Below are 12,133 nucleotides of genomic sequence, written 5' to 3' on the forward strand. Positions count from 1 at the left end.
CCTCAAGTACACCAACACTGCCCCATACAGTGGCATTCCAGGAGAGAGCAGAAACGATGGGTGAGAAACAGCCTGACCATCTCAGTGGATCAGAAACATGGATCTTACGTCCAGGGAGCTCGGTGAACTCCAGACAGGTGAACTCGGAGAAGAGCTGCGCTTAGACACGTGGAAAGCGGAACATCTGACACTGAGACTCTAGAATTAGAGAGCAGCACTCTCCGCGTACAAAGCATTGTCGAGATCAGCAGCGCCATCGCCCCTTCACAGAACTGAGCATGTGTGGGAGGAGGAGGCCAGTTTCTGGTGATGAACACACAGTGTCCCCAGGTGGCCGACCACAGTGTGAGGACTCACCTGCCTGCGACATCCTGCCCTGCCTGAGCCACCAGAGTAGGAGGGGACAGCCTGGGCGCCACACACAAGGCACTGTCTGGTGCTGAGCCTGGGGAAGTAGTGGGGCTCCGAGTGGAGGAAAATGTCTCTGCTTCGTCGTCGGCCACTAACCCCACCAACCCGTCCCCTGTGCCTGCCAGGACCTGGCCACACTGCTGGAGCAGATCGGGTGTCTGAAGTACCTGCAGGTGTTTGAGGAGCAGGACGTGGACCTCCGCATCTTTCTGACCCTCACTGAGAGTGACCTGAAGGAAATCGGCATCACGTGCGTCCAGAAGGGCCGCTCTGGCCCTCAGCCTGGGGTTGGGGCAAACTCCTACTCGTGTAAGCGCTCTTGGGAGGCTGAGGCACGTCCTGGTCACATTCCCCCTGCAGGCTGTTTGGGCCCAAGAGGAAGATGACATCCGCCATTGCCCGCTGGCACAGCAGTGCCCACCCGCCCGGGGATGCCCTGGAGCTGGCCTACGCCGACCGGCTGGAGGCTGAGATGCAGGAGCTCGCCATCCAGCTACACAAGGTAAGTGGCTGGGTGGGGGATGGGGGGACAGGGTGACACCCCTGAGTTGGCCCCATCTCTGACAGAAAAGGTGGTGCTGTGTGGAGGGGTCAGGTGGATGCAAGGGGTAGAGGGCCCCACACAGAGGACAGGGCCGTGGCCAAGGATCTGGCTTGCCCAGCCACCACCCAGCCTCCCCGCGCCCCCCACCCCACTGCAGCGCTGCGAGGAGGTAGAGGCCATGCGGGGCCAGGTGTGCCAGGAGCAGGAGCTGCGCGCCGTGGTGGAGAGCTGCCTGCTGGAGCAGGACCGTGCCCGCGAGGACGTCCAGGCCCGGCTGCAGGAGACATGGACCCTGGCCCGGGATGCTGCCCTCGTCCTGGACCAGCTGCGGTGAGTGTCTCTGAGCTGCCCGGGGCTGGGTCTCCAGTGGTCAGCTACCCGGCCCCTGGGCCCCCAGGCATGCTTTCCTCCTGGTTTTGTAACTGAGAGGTGGATTTCAGGGCCTGGAGCCATCCCACCCCCATTTCATCCAGGCCCTTCCTTCCTGCAGGCAGACCCAGGCAGGAGTCGGGGCTGGGAATTTGCCGGCTGCCCTCCTGCTCTTTAGCACAGCCTAATGGGGCACTGGCCCAGCCCATGAGAGCCAGCTGCAGGGACAGGGCTGAGCCCCTCCCTCCCCTTGAAGGTCTGAGGTGGGGGCTCTGCGGCGGCCAGGCCTCTGCCCTCACCACCATTTGTTCCTGTGTCTGGCAGAGCCTGTCAAGCTGAGCTGTCAGCCCGAGTGAGGCAGGACCAGTCCCCTGGTGCAGCCACTCTGGGCCCAGCCCTCCCCCCAGCTGGTAAGAGCAGTGGCCTGACCCCGCACTGGGCAGAGGGGAAGGTGGGGGAGCCCTGAAGCCAGGTTTGACCCAGTGGGCTTGGCCTGGTTCTCCGGCCAGCAGCCACTCTCCCAGGTCCCTGTGTGCACATGATCCCAGAGTCCAAGGAGAGGGGGTCCTGGGGACCCAAGCCCACTTCCTCACCTGTGACAGGAAAACTGCCTATCCCCAGGGGTGGGAGATACTTGAGAAAGGCCCTGTGCTGTGACTGGCTGTGCTGTGCTGAGACCACCAGTGACTTCTGTAGCCTCTAGCCAGGGCCCAGACCTGGGTCCCCACTGGCACAGCTGTGTCTTCTCTCGGGCTGACCCGGGCCTCGTAGTGTTTGCTCAGCCTGTGGGAGGAAGGGCACAACAGGGCTCCCCAGCCTCGGCCCTGGGAGGTTCTGATCCAAGCAGGTTCTCCTGGTCGCATGGACTCAGAATGAAGCAGGGCCTGTGGGGACACAGACTCCCAGCTAACCCGGTCCCTGCACCACAGACTCCAAGGGCTGGCAAGCGTCCCTGCAGGCCATGAGCCTCCCCCAGCTTTCAGGAGCCCTGGAGGACCGTGTCCGTGAGTTGGGTGAGTCTCCGGGGACCAGACGACTGAGAGCTCCTTTTTGTTTCCGAGGGAGGCAAAGGGACCCCTTTCCAGGGAAAGCAGGTTTGAGTCTTTCCACCCCAAGGCTGACCTCGGGGCTGGGGCCGTGACCGGCGAGGGGCAGGTCACATCCTGCAGCTCAGACCCCTGGGCAGCACCACCCAGCCCTACTGAGCCTGGGTGGGAGAGGCTCAAGGTCATCATTCTTCAGGGCAAGCACTGTGCTTAGTGACCCAGAGCCTGGAGAAGCTGCAGGTGCTGAATGGGAAGAAGTGGCGGGAGCCGTAGCCCACAGGCCGGTGAGTGTCTGCCAGCCCACATCCCGCGTGGCGGGGGCAGCAGGGTCTGTCTGCGCAGCTGCAGGTGTGCGCGTGCAGCCACTTGTCCCCCTCCCTTCTCACCAGGACTTTTCCTTTCAGAATCTGACGTTGGGTGATTGGTCCACCCTGAAGCTGTGTGCCAGGGAGTGAGGACAGTGAGCAGGCAGCTGCCACGTGCAGCCCAGGCCCAGTGGGGCCAGAGGATCAGGCCCCGGGAGCAGCCGGCAGACAGAGGCAAGATGGGGGCTGCGGCCCTGGCCAGGCAGCTCGGGCCAGCACTGAGGCGGGACGAGGGTCTCACCCTGAACCTCGTGGTGAGGCCCAGAGTTCATGGGCTGCCCCGGACCAGACCAGGCAGGGCCCTGGGGGGAAAGTGTATCCATACACACTCACAGGTGCCAACTGAGGTGTGACCTTAGGAGTGAGGACTGGGGCACCTGGAAAATGCCATTTGTTGGAAAATAAATAAGATTTAAGAACAGCTAGTGAAGGGCTCAGTTCTGGTCACATGACATGTGCCACTGGCCAATGCAGCAACCCTGACTGCCCTGTCCCCTGCTGCTCAGGGGTGTGCCTTTTGCTCCTGGAGCCCACATGACTCAAGACAAGGCTTTGAGAGCCAAGAACATCCCCAGCCCGCCGTAGCACAGGGCCTCCCCCAGGACATGCTGCTCTCACACCGAGCTCTGAGATGGAGCTGGGAACACTGCCTCCCTCACCAGGCCAGGCATGGGCTGTGAAAATTTTCTGACGGTGCCACTGGAGTCTTTCCAGATGTGGGGCTGTAGGAGACCACGAGGGCTGGCTCTGCTGCGGTCCTTCTGCACAGTAAGCCTGCACTTCCATACCATCCCCTGGAGCTGCTTGCAGACAGACAGTGGGGGAATGGCGGGTTTGCAAAGCAAAGCCCGTCAGCCCAAGTGCAGCCAGGGCCACCAGGATCAGGAAGGGGAGCCTGCCCTGAAGGTCTCGGCCCAGACGCCCCAACCTGGCTGATGGACGCAGCACTCATGCTGGGAGTGCCCTCAGTGAACACTGGGGAACAAACCTGCCCCTGGCTGGGGCAGCTCCTCCCTCCCCTACCTAGGGTAGGAGGCCTGAGCTGGCTCCATCCAGAACCAAAACACACAGAGCAGCTGAGGAGCGACTTTATTGTCTTCTCCTTCCACAGCTTCGTTGTACATATAGCTGGGCCCCCGAGGCCCCGACTGTCCCTGGGAACCAAGCCACGTGTGGTGAAGCTACTTTGAAACCTCACCCACAGTTCACACGTGGTGAAAGAGAAAATCTAGCAATGTAAATCCAACAACAACCCAAATTAACAGTATTAACTTCCTACCCCAAGCTGGCTCTCCCCCAGGCCCTGAGCTGGCTCAGGAGGGAGGCAGGAATGATCTGACCTAGACAAGGCATCCTCCACCCACACATCCCATCTTCTGAGTGGTCCCAGAGCTGTGGGCCACCCCTGTGGGACAGTCAGGCACTCCGGGGCCTCCACCAGCTGTGATGAGACGCACACAGAGGAGGGTCTGAGCCCAAGATGAACAAGAGCATCCTGAGGCTGGAGAGGCAGGCCCAGTGTGCCCAGACCACCCTGCTCTGCCTGGGAGGATGGGCTGGGTCCCAGCTGGCCCGGCCGCCACCTAGTGACTGCTTGGGACAGTGGAGATGACAAGATGCCCACTCGCCCTAGGCAGTCAGAAGCGGGGTACACACATACACTCTAGAAGCCACACTTAGCAGGAATTCCCAGTCTTGCGGTCCAGGGGAGGGTGCCACCAGCTCAGGCAGCCCTCAGGAGGAGGCCGGGAGCAACTTCTCCAGGGCCTTCTTCTGCTTCTCGGTGGCGGCAGCCAGGGCCTCAGCCAGCTTCTCCTCGGGCATCATGTTGAGCACCTTGAGGGCAAAGAGGAGCTGGCACTTAGCCGTGCTCACGAAGGCGTTGCTCAGGAAATTGGGGAAGCCTCCGACTCGGTCCTTCTGGGTGTACAGCGGGACCCGCACGAGGCCAAGTACCTGCGCGGACAGGAGGTAGGGGTTGGGGCCTGGCCTGCCACGCAATGGCACCCCCAGCAGGAGGGGCCTGGAAGCTGTGAGGCCAGAATACGAGCAGCCAGCTTTGCCAAGGACTTAATGGGAGACCCGGGCAGGGCCTGGCAGAAGCCAGCCAGCTCCCTTAGAGCAGTGCAGCCCCCTCCTCCCCAAGCAAGTGTGGAGGCTGACCCCGTGCACTCTCCCTCGTACCCAGGCCACCCCCCGGGGTCCGCACCCCATGCTCCCCGTCCACCTAACGAAGCCTGAACACCCAAAGTCCAGCCCTTCCAGACCACAAAACACACGAATTCCAAGAGCCTTCACACCCCCCATGAGGTTCCCAAGTTTTACAACCCCCGCTGTGCTCCTCAAGTTTCCCAACTCCCCAGGCAAGCCCCGCTCCTCCCCCATCCCTTCCTCCCCACCGATCCCACTCCCCCACTCCCAGGATTGGCAATGGCAGGCAGCAAGGCGGATGTAACACAGCCCTGAGGGAGCCCCAGCCCCGGCCCCCACCCCCGCCCCTCCTTTCCCGGCCCCCCAGCCCCAGACCCCTCTCCCCACCCCATTGCTGGAGACAGCGACACCCGACCCAGCCCGGCCAGGGGACCCTCAGGAGACGTGTTACCCATCGGTGCCTTCCACGGGGCCAGAGCCAAACCCCGGGGCGGGGGGCGGGGCCCGGGCCGCGGCCCCACCTCCAGGCCGTGGTCGCGCGAGTGCACCGCGCTGATCTCCACGGCGTGCAGCTGCTCCAGCGTCAGCTGCCGCGCGTATAGGTGCGCCACGACGCGGTGTGGGCCCTCGGTCAGGTGCGAGCTCAGGTAGTCGGCCTCGGTAAGGCGCAGGCAGCCCAGGCCCAGGCCCAGCACCCGGTTCAGGCCGTCCTCCAGCGACCAGAAGCGCCGGTCCACGAAGCCCCCGGGGAAGCCCAGCAGCCCGTCGAAACGCATCTGCATCTGCAAGGGAGCGCGGGACACAGCCGCAGGGTCGACGGACGCCCCCGCCCCGGCCCGCCCGCGCCCTCGCCCTCGCCCGTCCTCACCAGCACCGAGAAGCGCATGGGGATGCGGCCGAAGAGCTGCCCAGGGTTGGCGGCGTACAGCATGGCGTGGCACGAGTGGCTCCAGCCCGGCCCCAGGCGCATCGCCTCCACCCGGCTGATCTGCTTCAGCTCCGGAACCGCCGCCGTCGACATCTTGGCACTGACCCCGTGCCCGCCGCTGCCACTTAAGAGCATGCGCGAGCCCGCCCCTGCCGCGGCTCGCCAATCCGCGGGCGGCCGCGCCCCCGGGTCCCGTTCCCCTGCCAATCGCCGGCACGCCCCGGGCCCGAGCCCCTCGCAGCGCCGCGGCGCGCAGTCGAGAGGTGCAGCGGGCGGTGTGCAAAGGAGGGCGGTGCGCGTCAGCCGTCACCCAATAGTCGCACACCCCGGGCGGCAGCCCCGCCTCCGACGGGAGCCCCTAGTCGACTGGTCGGTGCCGTGGTAGCTCAAGGTTCACACTGTGGGCGACGAACATCAACATCTTCCTTGGCGCCCCAAAGCGGACACCCGAAAATCCCTGCGGTTTCTGCACCCTCCATGGCGCCGATCCCCTTCCGCTCACCCGTTTCTCCCCAGGAGGCCGACGCGGCCCGCATGGCCCTGTCCATCCACAAGGGCACCCATGGCACGACCACACGAACCAGAGATGCCCCGGAGCCTTGCTCCGCCAGCGTCACCGGACCCGAGCCGGAGGGCGACGGCCTTCGCCTGCCACGCACGACAGCTGTTCCGATCTAGCCACCCTGCTGGCCAGCTCGATCCAGGACAGCACGGGGAGCAGGGCTTGACAGGGCGTGAGTGCCCCAGTCCCCGAGTCCACGCGGGGTCAGGGCGGACGACCGGGAGCTCTGGGGCTCTGTGGATCCAGCTTGCTGGGCAGAAAGTGACTTAAATTCCGGGGCTGGAGCTTTCCAGCATCCTCCAAGCCAGGCACCCTGTGCCAGGTACTCTCGGGGGAAGAGGGGCTTCCCCAATTTACGATGAGGAACTTGGAGCTCAGAGAGGGACAGAACTTGCCTAAGTACACCCGGCAGTTGATGACAGAGGCAGGATCCCGATTCCACAAGGGCCTGAGGTACTTACCTTGTGTTTGTACTGGAGATGTCTCTGGGGCTCAGAAGCATCAGAAAGAGCCCAAGGGAGAGGGAGGTCCCCTGAACTCCATGATGGCAAGGCTCACCTCACCAGCAGCAGGGCCCAAGGCCACTTTCCTCCCTACCGGGGGAATGGATTTGCTGAGCACATGAACCCCCCTGCCTGCACTCACAGCACTGGTGCCCAGGGCTGGGGCACAGCCTCGGGAGAGCTGTGCAGTGAGGCTGAGCTCGCTGGCACAGAGAAGGCTGCCTTGAGTGGAGGCAAGCAGGAGAAGAGAGAGGTAGGCAGAGGGTGGGCATTGGAAACTCACCTGTTAGGTCCATGGTGGCGTCAGATGTGGAGAATAAGGACCCGGAGAGGGCACCTCCCTCTCCTCCTGTGGCCACCAGTGGGTCAGGGGCCACATGGGACAGCTGCAAGCAGCAGGGGAAGTCCAGATTCCAGGGTGAGCGATCATGTCAGAAGGCGAGAGGGCAGCAAGGGGAAGGGTCCTCTCACCCAAAGAAGGCCCCACCCCTAGGCAGCCAAGCCCAGCCAGCGCCCAGGGCCGGTGGGACGCAGGGACACAGGAGGGGAGCCCGAGACCAGACGTAAATACAAGTGCTGGGGCTGTTGGGAGGTACAGAGGGGGAGCCGATCTGGCGCATGCAAGCACCCGTCTGACACCCTGGGCACCCCTCTACCCACACTGGGATGGGGCCAGCCCCAGGCATGTCACAGCAGCTGCAGGGCCCATGGGTGGCAGCCTTCTCGGGGCAGGGACTGATGGGCCAGAACATGGGCTCCCCCTCCACCCTCACAGTCTTCAAGGAAGGGCCACGGTGGCAGCTTGACCTGCATGCAAAGGAGCTGGGGCCCTGAGTGGTAGGCAGTGGTGTGGTGGGTGCCCTGGGGCACTGGCCACTCCCTGGGCAGGGGAGCAGGGGCCGTGCAGAGGCCTGGGGCTGGGCTCCAGCCTGCGACTCCACAACCATGGGCGGCTAGACCTGCTCCCGCCGTCCGGGCTCCACACGCCAGCCGCAGGGCGTCAGCACTGCTCCTCTGCTTGGAAACCTGTTCTTAAAACTCTGACCGCCCCCTACAAAAACACTCCAGCAGCCCCTACAAGCTCTTCAGTATCTATCCAGCACCCGTCACTGCAGCCAGGGGTTCCGTCCCCAGGGCACACACCAGGCTCACTCCTGCCACCTGGAACACTCTTCCAGGGCCAGCTCCTCCTCAGCCCTCAGGGCTGTTTGAGTCTCCTCAGAGAGGCCCTCCCTGCCACCCGGTTAAATGAGTCCTTGTACGGTTTCATCTCACCACCACGCTGACTTTCTTCCTAATAGTAACCAAACCTGGCAGGATTCTGATTAGCTGCTGGGCATCTCACTGCCTGGAAGGCAGGCGCCTGGGGCCAGGGTCGGGGCCTCAGTTGTTCTGCCTCCACTGACACACAGCAGGTGCTCAGCAAATGCCTTGAGATGATCGAGGTTAGAGATGGGGATGGGAGTGACAATTCACACACCTGGAGGCCCTGGGCCCCCCCAGCACCTGTTTAGGAGACAGCCCAATCTGGAGGGTGTGGCTTCCCTCCAACCAGACAAGCAGCCCCGACAGGGATGGCTGGGAGCTGCCCGTTCTCATTAGCCCTCACCTTGCTCACCGCCCTGACCCCAGAGAGAAGCCGTGCAGAGGCCTTGGAACTGCCACGGTGTGGGAGCCACTGCCAACCACCCAGGGGCAAAACTCCGGGTCAGCAAACAGCCACAATCCCGAAGGCTGCACCCAGAGGAAGGAGCAGACAGGATATTGCTGCATGATTTTATTACTATAAATATACAGTAAAAACGAACCAACGATGAGCCCATCTGAGCACGTCAGATGGCAGCACATGGGAGTCCCAGCGGGCCACTCTGCGGCCCGAACTTCACGCAGAGCTCTGGCACCAGCACTGATGGCCAGAGGCTGGGGCCTTGGTGGGGGGGGGAGGGGGGCGGTGCAGGGGGGTGTGTGTGTTGTTGGGGAGAGGACCATGGCACGGGGAGAGGTGCATGGGGGGAGAGAGGTGCTTGGGGTGGGGTAGAGGTGCATGGGGGATGCTCGGTCCGCGTACACACACACGCATGGGAACATGTGCATGAGTATGTGCGTGTGAGCACGAGTGTGCGTGAGCGTGTATGCGTGAGCATGAGTGCGTGTGTGAGCGTGTGCGAGTGGGTGTGCATGTGTGAGCGTGTGCGAGTGGGTGTGCGTGTGAGCGTGTATATGTGAGAGCGTGTGTGAGCGTGTGCACAAGCGGGAGGGGTGGCTGGCCTGGATGTGGGGACCGTGCTGTCCACTGCTGGGTCTCCCCCGAGTGCCCACGAGGCAGAGCTCCTGCTTGGGGCCACCGTGAGCCTCAGGGAGGGCCCTGAGCTGCCCCACAGCCGACCTGTCCCCAGGCCCAGCTGCAGGGCAGCCCTCCAGAGCCAGGGGAGCAGCAGACACCTGCCTGGCCCAGGGCTCTGCTGGGGTGGCTCCAGCCCTGGGTCACCAGGCCCAGGCACTCCCTTTGCCCATCTGCTGCCCAGGAGGTTTACCTTAAAAAAAAACAAAAAACAAAAAAAAAAACAGGACAAGGTCGCCCAGAGGCCAAGCCTCCCGGCCGGGACCCCATTCCCCAGGTGTGCTGCTGGCTCCCTCCTCCCTGGGCCAGTCCTGCCACAGAAGCCTGCGACAGAACAAACCAAATCAGAGAGAACTACAAGGGGGCTGGGCATGGTGGCTCACACCTGTAATCCCAACATTTTGGGAGGTCAAGGCAGGTGGATGACCTTAGGTCAGGAGTTTGAGACCAGCCTGGCCAACATGGTGAAATCCCTTCTCTTCTAAAAATACAAAAAAATTAGCCGGGCGTGGTGGTAGGCACCTGTAATCCCAGCTACTCAGGAGCCTAAGGCAGGACAATTACTTAAACCCGGTAGGCGGAGGCTGCAGTGACCCGAGATTGCGCCATTGCACTCCAGCCTGGGCAGAATGAGTGAAACTCCATTTAAAAAAACAAAACAAAACAAAAAAAACCGCAAGGGGACATTCCAATGGCAAAAGGGAACGAGGAGGCCGCCAGGTCCTCCCTGGCAAGGGCCTGCCAAACAGAAGCCCCTGCACCTGGAGGGGCCTTGTGATGTCACCAAAGCCAGCACCATGAGGAGGTCTGGAGCTTGGTGACAAGGCCACCGAATGCTGGCTGCTGGAAGTGGCTGTGCCTCCGCCCCTCGGCCAGGCCCAGCACCGGGCTGAGACACTCTAGCTGCTCAGGGCAGCGCCCATGCACCCCAAGGCCCCAAGCACTGAGGGCCCCAGCGCAGACGCACTAGGGAGGGCACTGAGGCCGCGCAAACACGGCAGAGGACAAAAAGCAGCGACAGCCAGGCCGCCACAGTGACACGCAGGGTGGGCGAACAGGCAGTTTCCTTCATTGACCATGCCTGGAGCCCCCCACTGCCCCTGAACATCTGTGAAGACGGTGCTTCAACCACCAATCAATTCTCTTCTGCAGGCCTCCTGAGTTCTCGGGGCAGTGACCGCACTGTTGCAGGAGCAGGCAGAGCCAGTGGAGTCCGCACGTGGGCAGCCACAGCCCCAGCCGCTCAGCCTGCAGGACCCTGGGGAACCGGGGCTCTGAACTAGGAATGGAAAGCTGCTGTCCTTCATCTTGTACCAGTTACAAATATATCAACTGTAGAAAAGGGAGACTCAGAAGGGACAGTCCACTGTGCTCTTTGATCAAGGGTCACCACGGCCCCTTGGAGCCTGGTGGCCACAGGGGGCATGCAGACAGGAGACGCCGGCTCACACCGGGGTCCGGGTCAGCCCCTCGGCAAAGTCTGGGGAGCTGAGGGCTCCATGCTGCCAGCTCGGCCAGGCTCTCAGAGTGGGGTCAGCTCGGCGGTGCTGGGATCGGGGCTGGGGCCACCAAGTGGAGGCCAGGTGGCGCTGGTGGTGCCGAGGCCATGGGCCATCTCCATGGAGGTGGGCCATCCTGCAGGTGGGAGCAGAGGGAGGAGGGTCACACTCGGATGCTTGGTGCCACGCCACCCGCTCCTACCAATGTGGAGCCCCAGAGGGGCTGGGCCATCCAGCACCCCCACTCCCGCTGCCTGTGCCCACAACAGCAGATCTACTCAGATGTGAGCACACCAAGGGCCTGGGGACTCCCCAACTGTACCAAATACGGTGTGTCCCTCTTGGCACAGATGACCCCACATCCCCGGACACCGACAGCAGAGCTGCAGCCCCGAGTCAGAGCGCGACACGGCACCGCGGTTGCTGCCCTCTGGGTCTCTTGCCCTTGCCCTGGTTCCAGTTTCCTGGGATGTGACCAGCCGCTGTCCCGCCAAGGTTCTTACGGCTGGGTTAGGCTGGAACACGGTCAACCAGGGTGCAGGGGTGGGGAGCGGCTCTGGGCGAGAACAAGCCCGTGCTCAGAGTAGCCCCCGGGTGGCTACTGCAAGGCAAAGAGAGGAGCCTCCCGGAGAGCCCCAATGCCCAGACTGTGGCCTACACGATGCCGCCGGGCACTGTCCCCGGATGGGTCTGGCGTCCCTGGGGCTTGGGCAATGGTGCTGGTGCAGAGCCTGGGACGGGGCCAGCGTGGCCTCAGGGCTGCCCAGCCACCAGCCCTGACGCATGGCTCCCAGTAGACATGGCCCAGGCCCCACTCTCAGGTGAAGGGCAGCTATTTTCTTCGGAGGCTGCGGCGAGAGCAGGGTTCCGAGGCTGTGAGCCCTGTTCTAGATCACACCTGCACTCCCCAGCTCTGGAAGCTTGACCTGAATCGTAACATTCGCATGGCACCTTCCACCGACGCGCAGGCCGGGGCCCATCTGAAAGGTGCTGAGTGTCGTTTCAATCTAGGGGTATAATGGCTCAGGACAGGGGTCAACAGAGGGACTCGCTGGGCTCAAGAAGACAAAGGTTCGTGGGAATGCAGAGCGCAGTCAAAAGAAGCGAAGTTCTCCCCAGCCTGGCTCAAGTCCACCCAAGGGGAAAGGGCCTCTTAGTGCCTGGCCCCCCGGCCATGCTTTTCCCAGCAGGCTGCGTGGGCGTCGGCAGACCAGAGCTGCATGCAGCATGTGTGCCAAGACCCTTTGGGAAGGCAGAGGGTCCCCAATCTCTCTGCCTACATTTTGGTGGCACTCTTGGAGCTGCCTTCTCTCGTGTGTGTGTGTGTGTGTGTGTGTGTGTGTGTGTGTGTGTGTGTGGTTTTTTCTTGAGACAGGGTCTCAGGCTGGAGTGGGGCTTGACCTCCCCAGCTCAG

The 12,133-nt window shown here is 62.9% G+C and overlaps 3 protein-coding genes across 40 annotated transcripts in view; 1 reads left to right on the plus strand and 2 right to left on the minus strand.

Annotated features, from left to right (window-relative positions):
• The window catches only part of ANKS3 (ankyrin repeat and sterile alpha motif domain containing 3), a 39,308-nt gene extending 36,152 nt beyond the window's left edge, over positions 1–3,156 (plus strand). For 14 of the 26 annotated variants that reach the window (XM_063618289.1, XM_063618284.1, XM_063618286.1 and 11 more), the window contains 7 exons: positions 537–661; positions 772–913; positions 1,113–1,285; positions 1,649–1,734; positions 2,254–2,337; positions 2,567–2,654; positions 2,775–3,156. In XM_063618289.1, coding sequence (XP_063474359.1) covers positions 537–661; positions 772–913; positions 1,113–1,285; positions 1,649–1,734; positions 2,254–2,337; positions 2,567–2,643 — 687 coding nt within the window. In that variant the 3' untranslated portion in view covers positions 2,644–2,654; positions 2,775–3,156. Of the gene's footprint in view, positions 1–536; positions 662–771; positions 914–1,112; positions 1,286–1,648; positions 1,735–2,253 lie in introns of all 26 variants that reach the window. The other 12 variants (XR_010115803.1, XR_010115802.1, XR_010115806.1 and 9 more) reach the window with 3 other exon arrangements.
• Positions 3,157–3,807: 651 nt separating this feature from the next.
• NUDT16L1 (nudix hydrolase 16 like 1) lies at positions 3,808–6,072 on the minus strand. 7 transcript variants are annotated; one of them, XM_055242904.1, is made up of 3 exons: positions 5,755–6,072; positions 5,408–5,668; positions 3,808–4,691 (listed from the first exon to the last, which is right to left on the minus strand). In XM_055242904.1, the coding sequence occupies exons 1-3, from the start codon at positions 5,947–5,949 to the stop codon at positions 4,470–4,472; spliced, it is 678 nt and encodes a 225-aa protein (XP_055098879.1). In that variant the 5' UTR covers positions 5,950–6,072; the 3' UTR covers positions 3,808–4,469. The 7 variants fall into 7 exon arrangements, with proteins under 7 accessions (XP_055098879.1, XP_055098882.1, XP_055098881.1 ...); XM_055242907.2 differs by having other exon boundaries at positions 5,338–5,662; positions 5,755–6,052; XM_055242906.2 differs by having other exon boundaries at positions 5,338–5,668; positions 5,755–6,040.
• A 2,571-nt stretch (positions 6,073–8,643) lies between these two features.
• MGRN1 (mahogunin ring finger 1) overlaps positions 8,644–12,133 on the minus strand; it is a 71,914-nt gene continuing 68,424 nt past the window's right edge. For 4 of the 7 annotated variants that reach the window (XM_063618291.1, XM_063618292.1, XM_055242865.2 and 1 more), the window contains one exon: positions 8,644–10,855. In XM_063618291.1, the coding sequence (XP_063474361.1) occupies positions 10,743–10,855 (113 nt within the window). In that variant the 3' untranslated portion in view covers positions 8,644–10,742. The remainder of the gene's footprint in view (positions 10,856–12,133) is intronic. The other 3 variants (XM_063618293.1, XM_055242866.2, XM_055242867.2) reach the window with 1 other exon arrangement.

The sequence above is a fragment of the Symphalangus syndactylus genome, chromosome 14 (assembly GCF_028878055.3).
Source record: "Symphalangus syndactylus isolate Jambi chromosome 14, NHGRI_mSymSyn1-v2.1_pri, whole genome shotgun sequence".
NCBI lineage: Eukaryota > Metazoa > Chordata > Mammalia > Primates > Hylobatidae > Symphalangus > Symphalangus syndactylus.

What these genes read in the sequence shown, in the direction of transcription:
- NUDT16L1 (XM_055242903.2), bottom strand. Translation starts at nt 5,949, where the DNA reads ATGCTCTTAAGTGGCAGCGGCGGGCACGGGGTCAGTGCCAAGATGTCG. An exon ending in CCATGCGCTTCTCGGTGCTG is followed by an intron (nt 5,669 to 5,754) that starts GTGAGGACGGGC and finishes GCTCCCTTGCAG; the next exon opens with ATGCAGATGCGTTTCGACGG.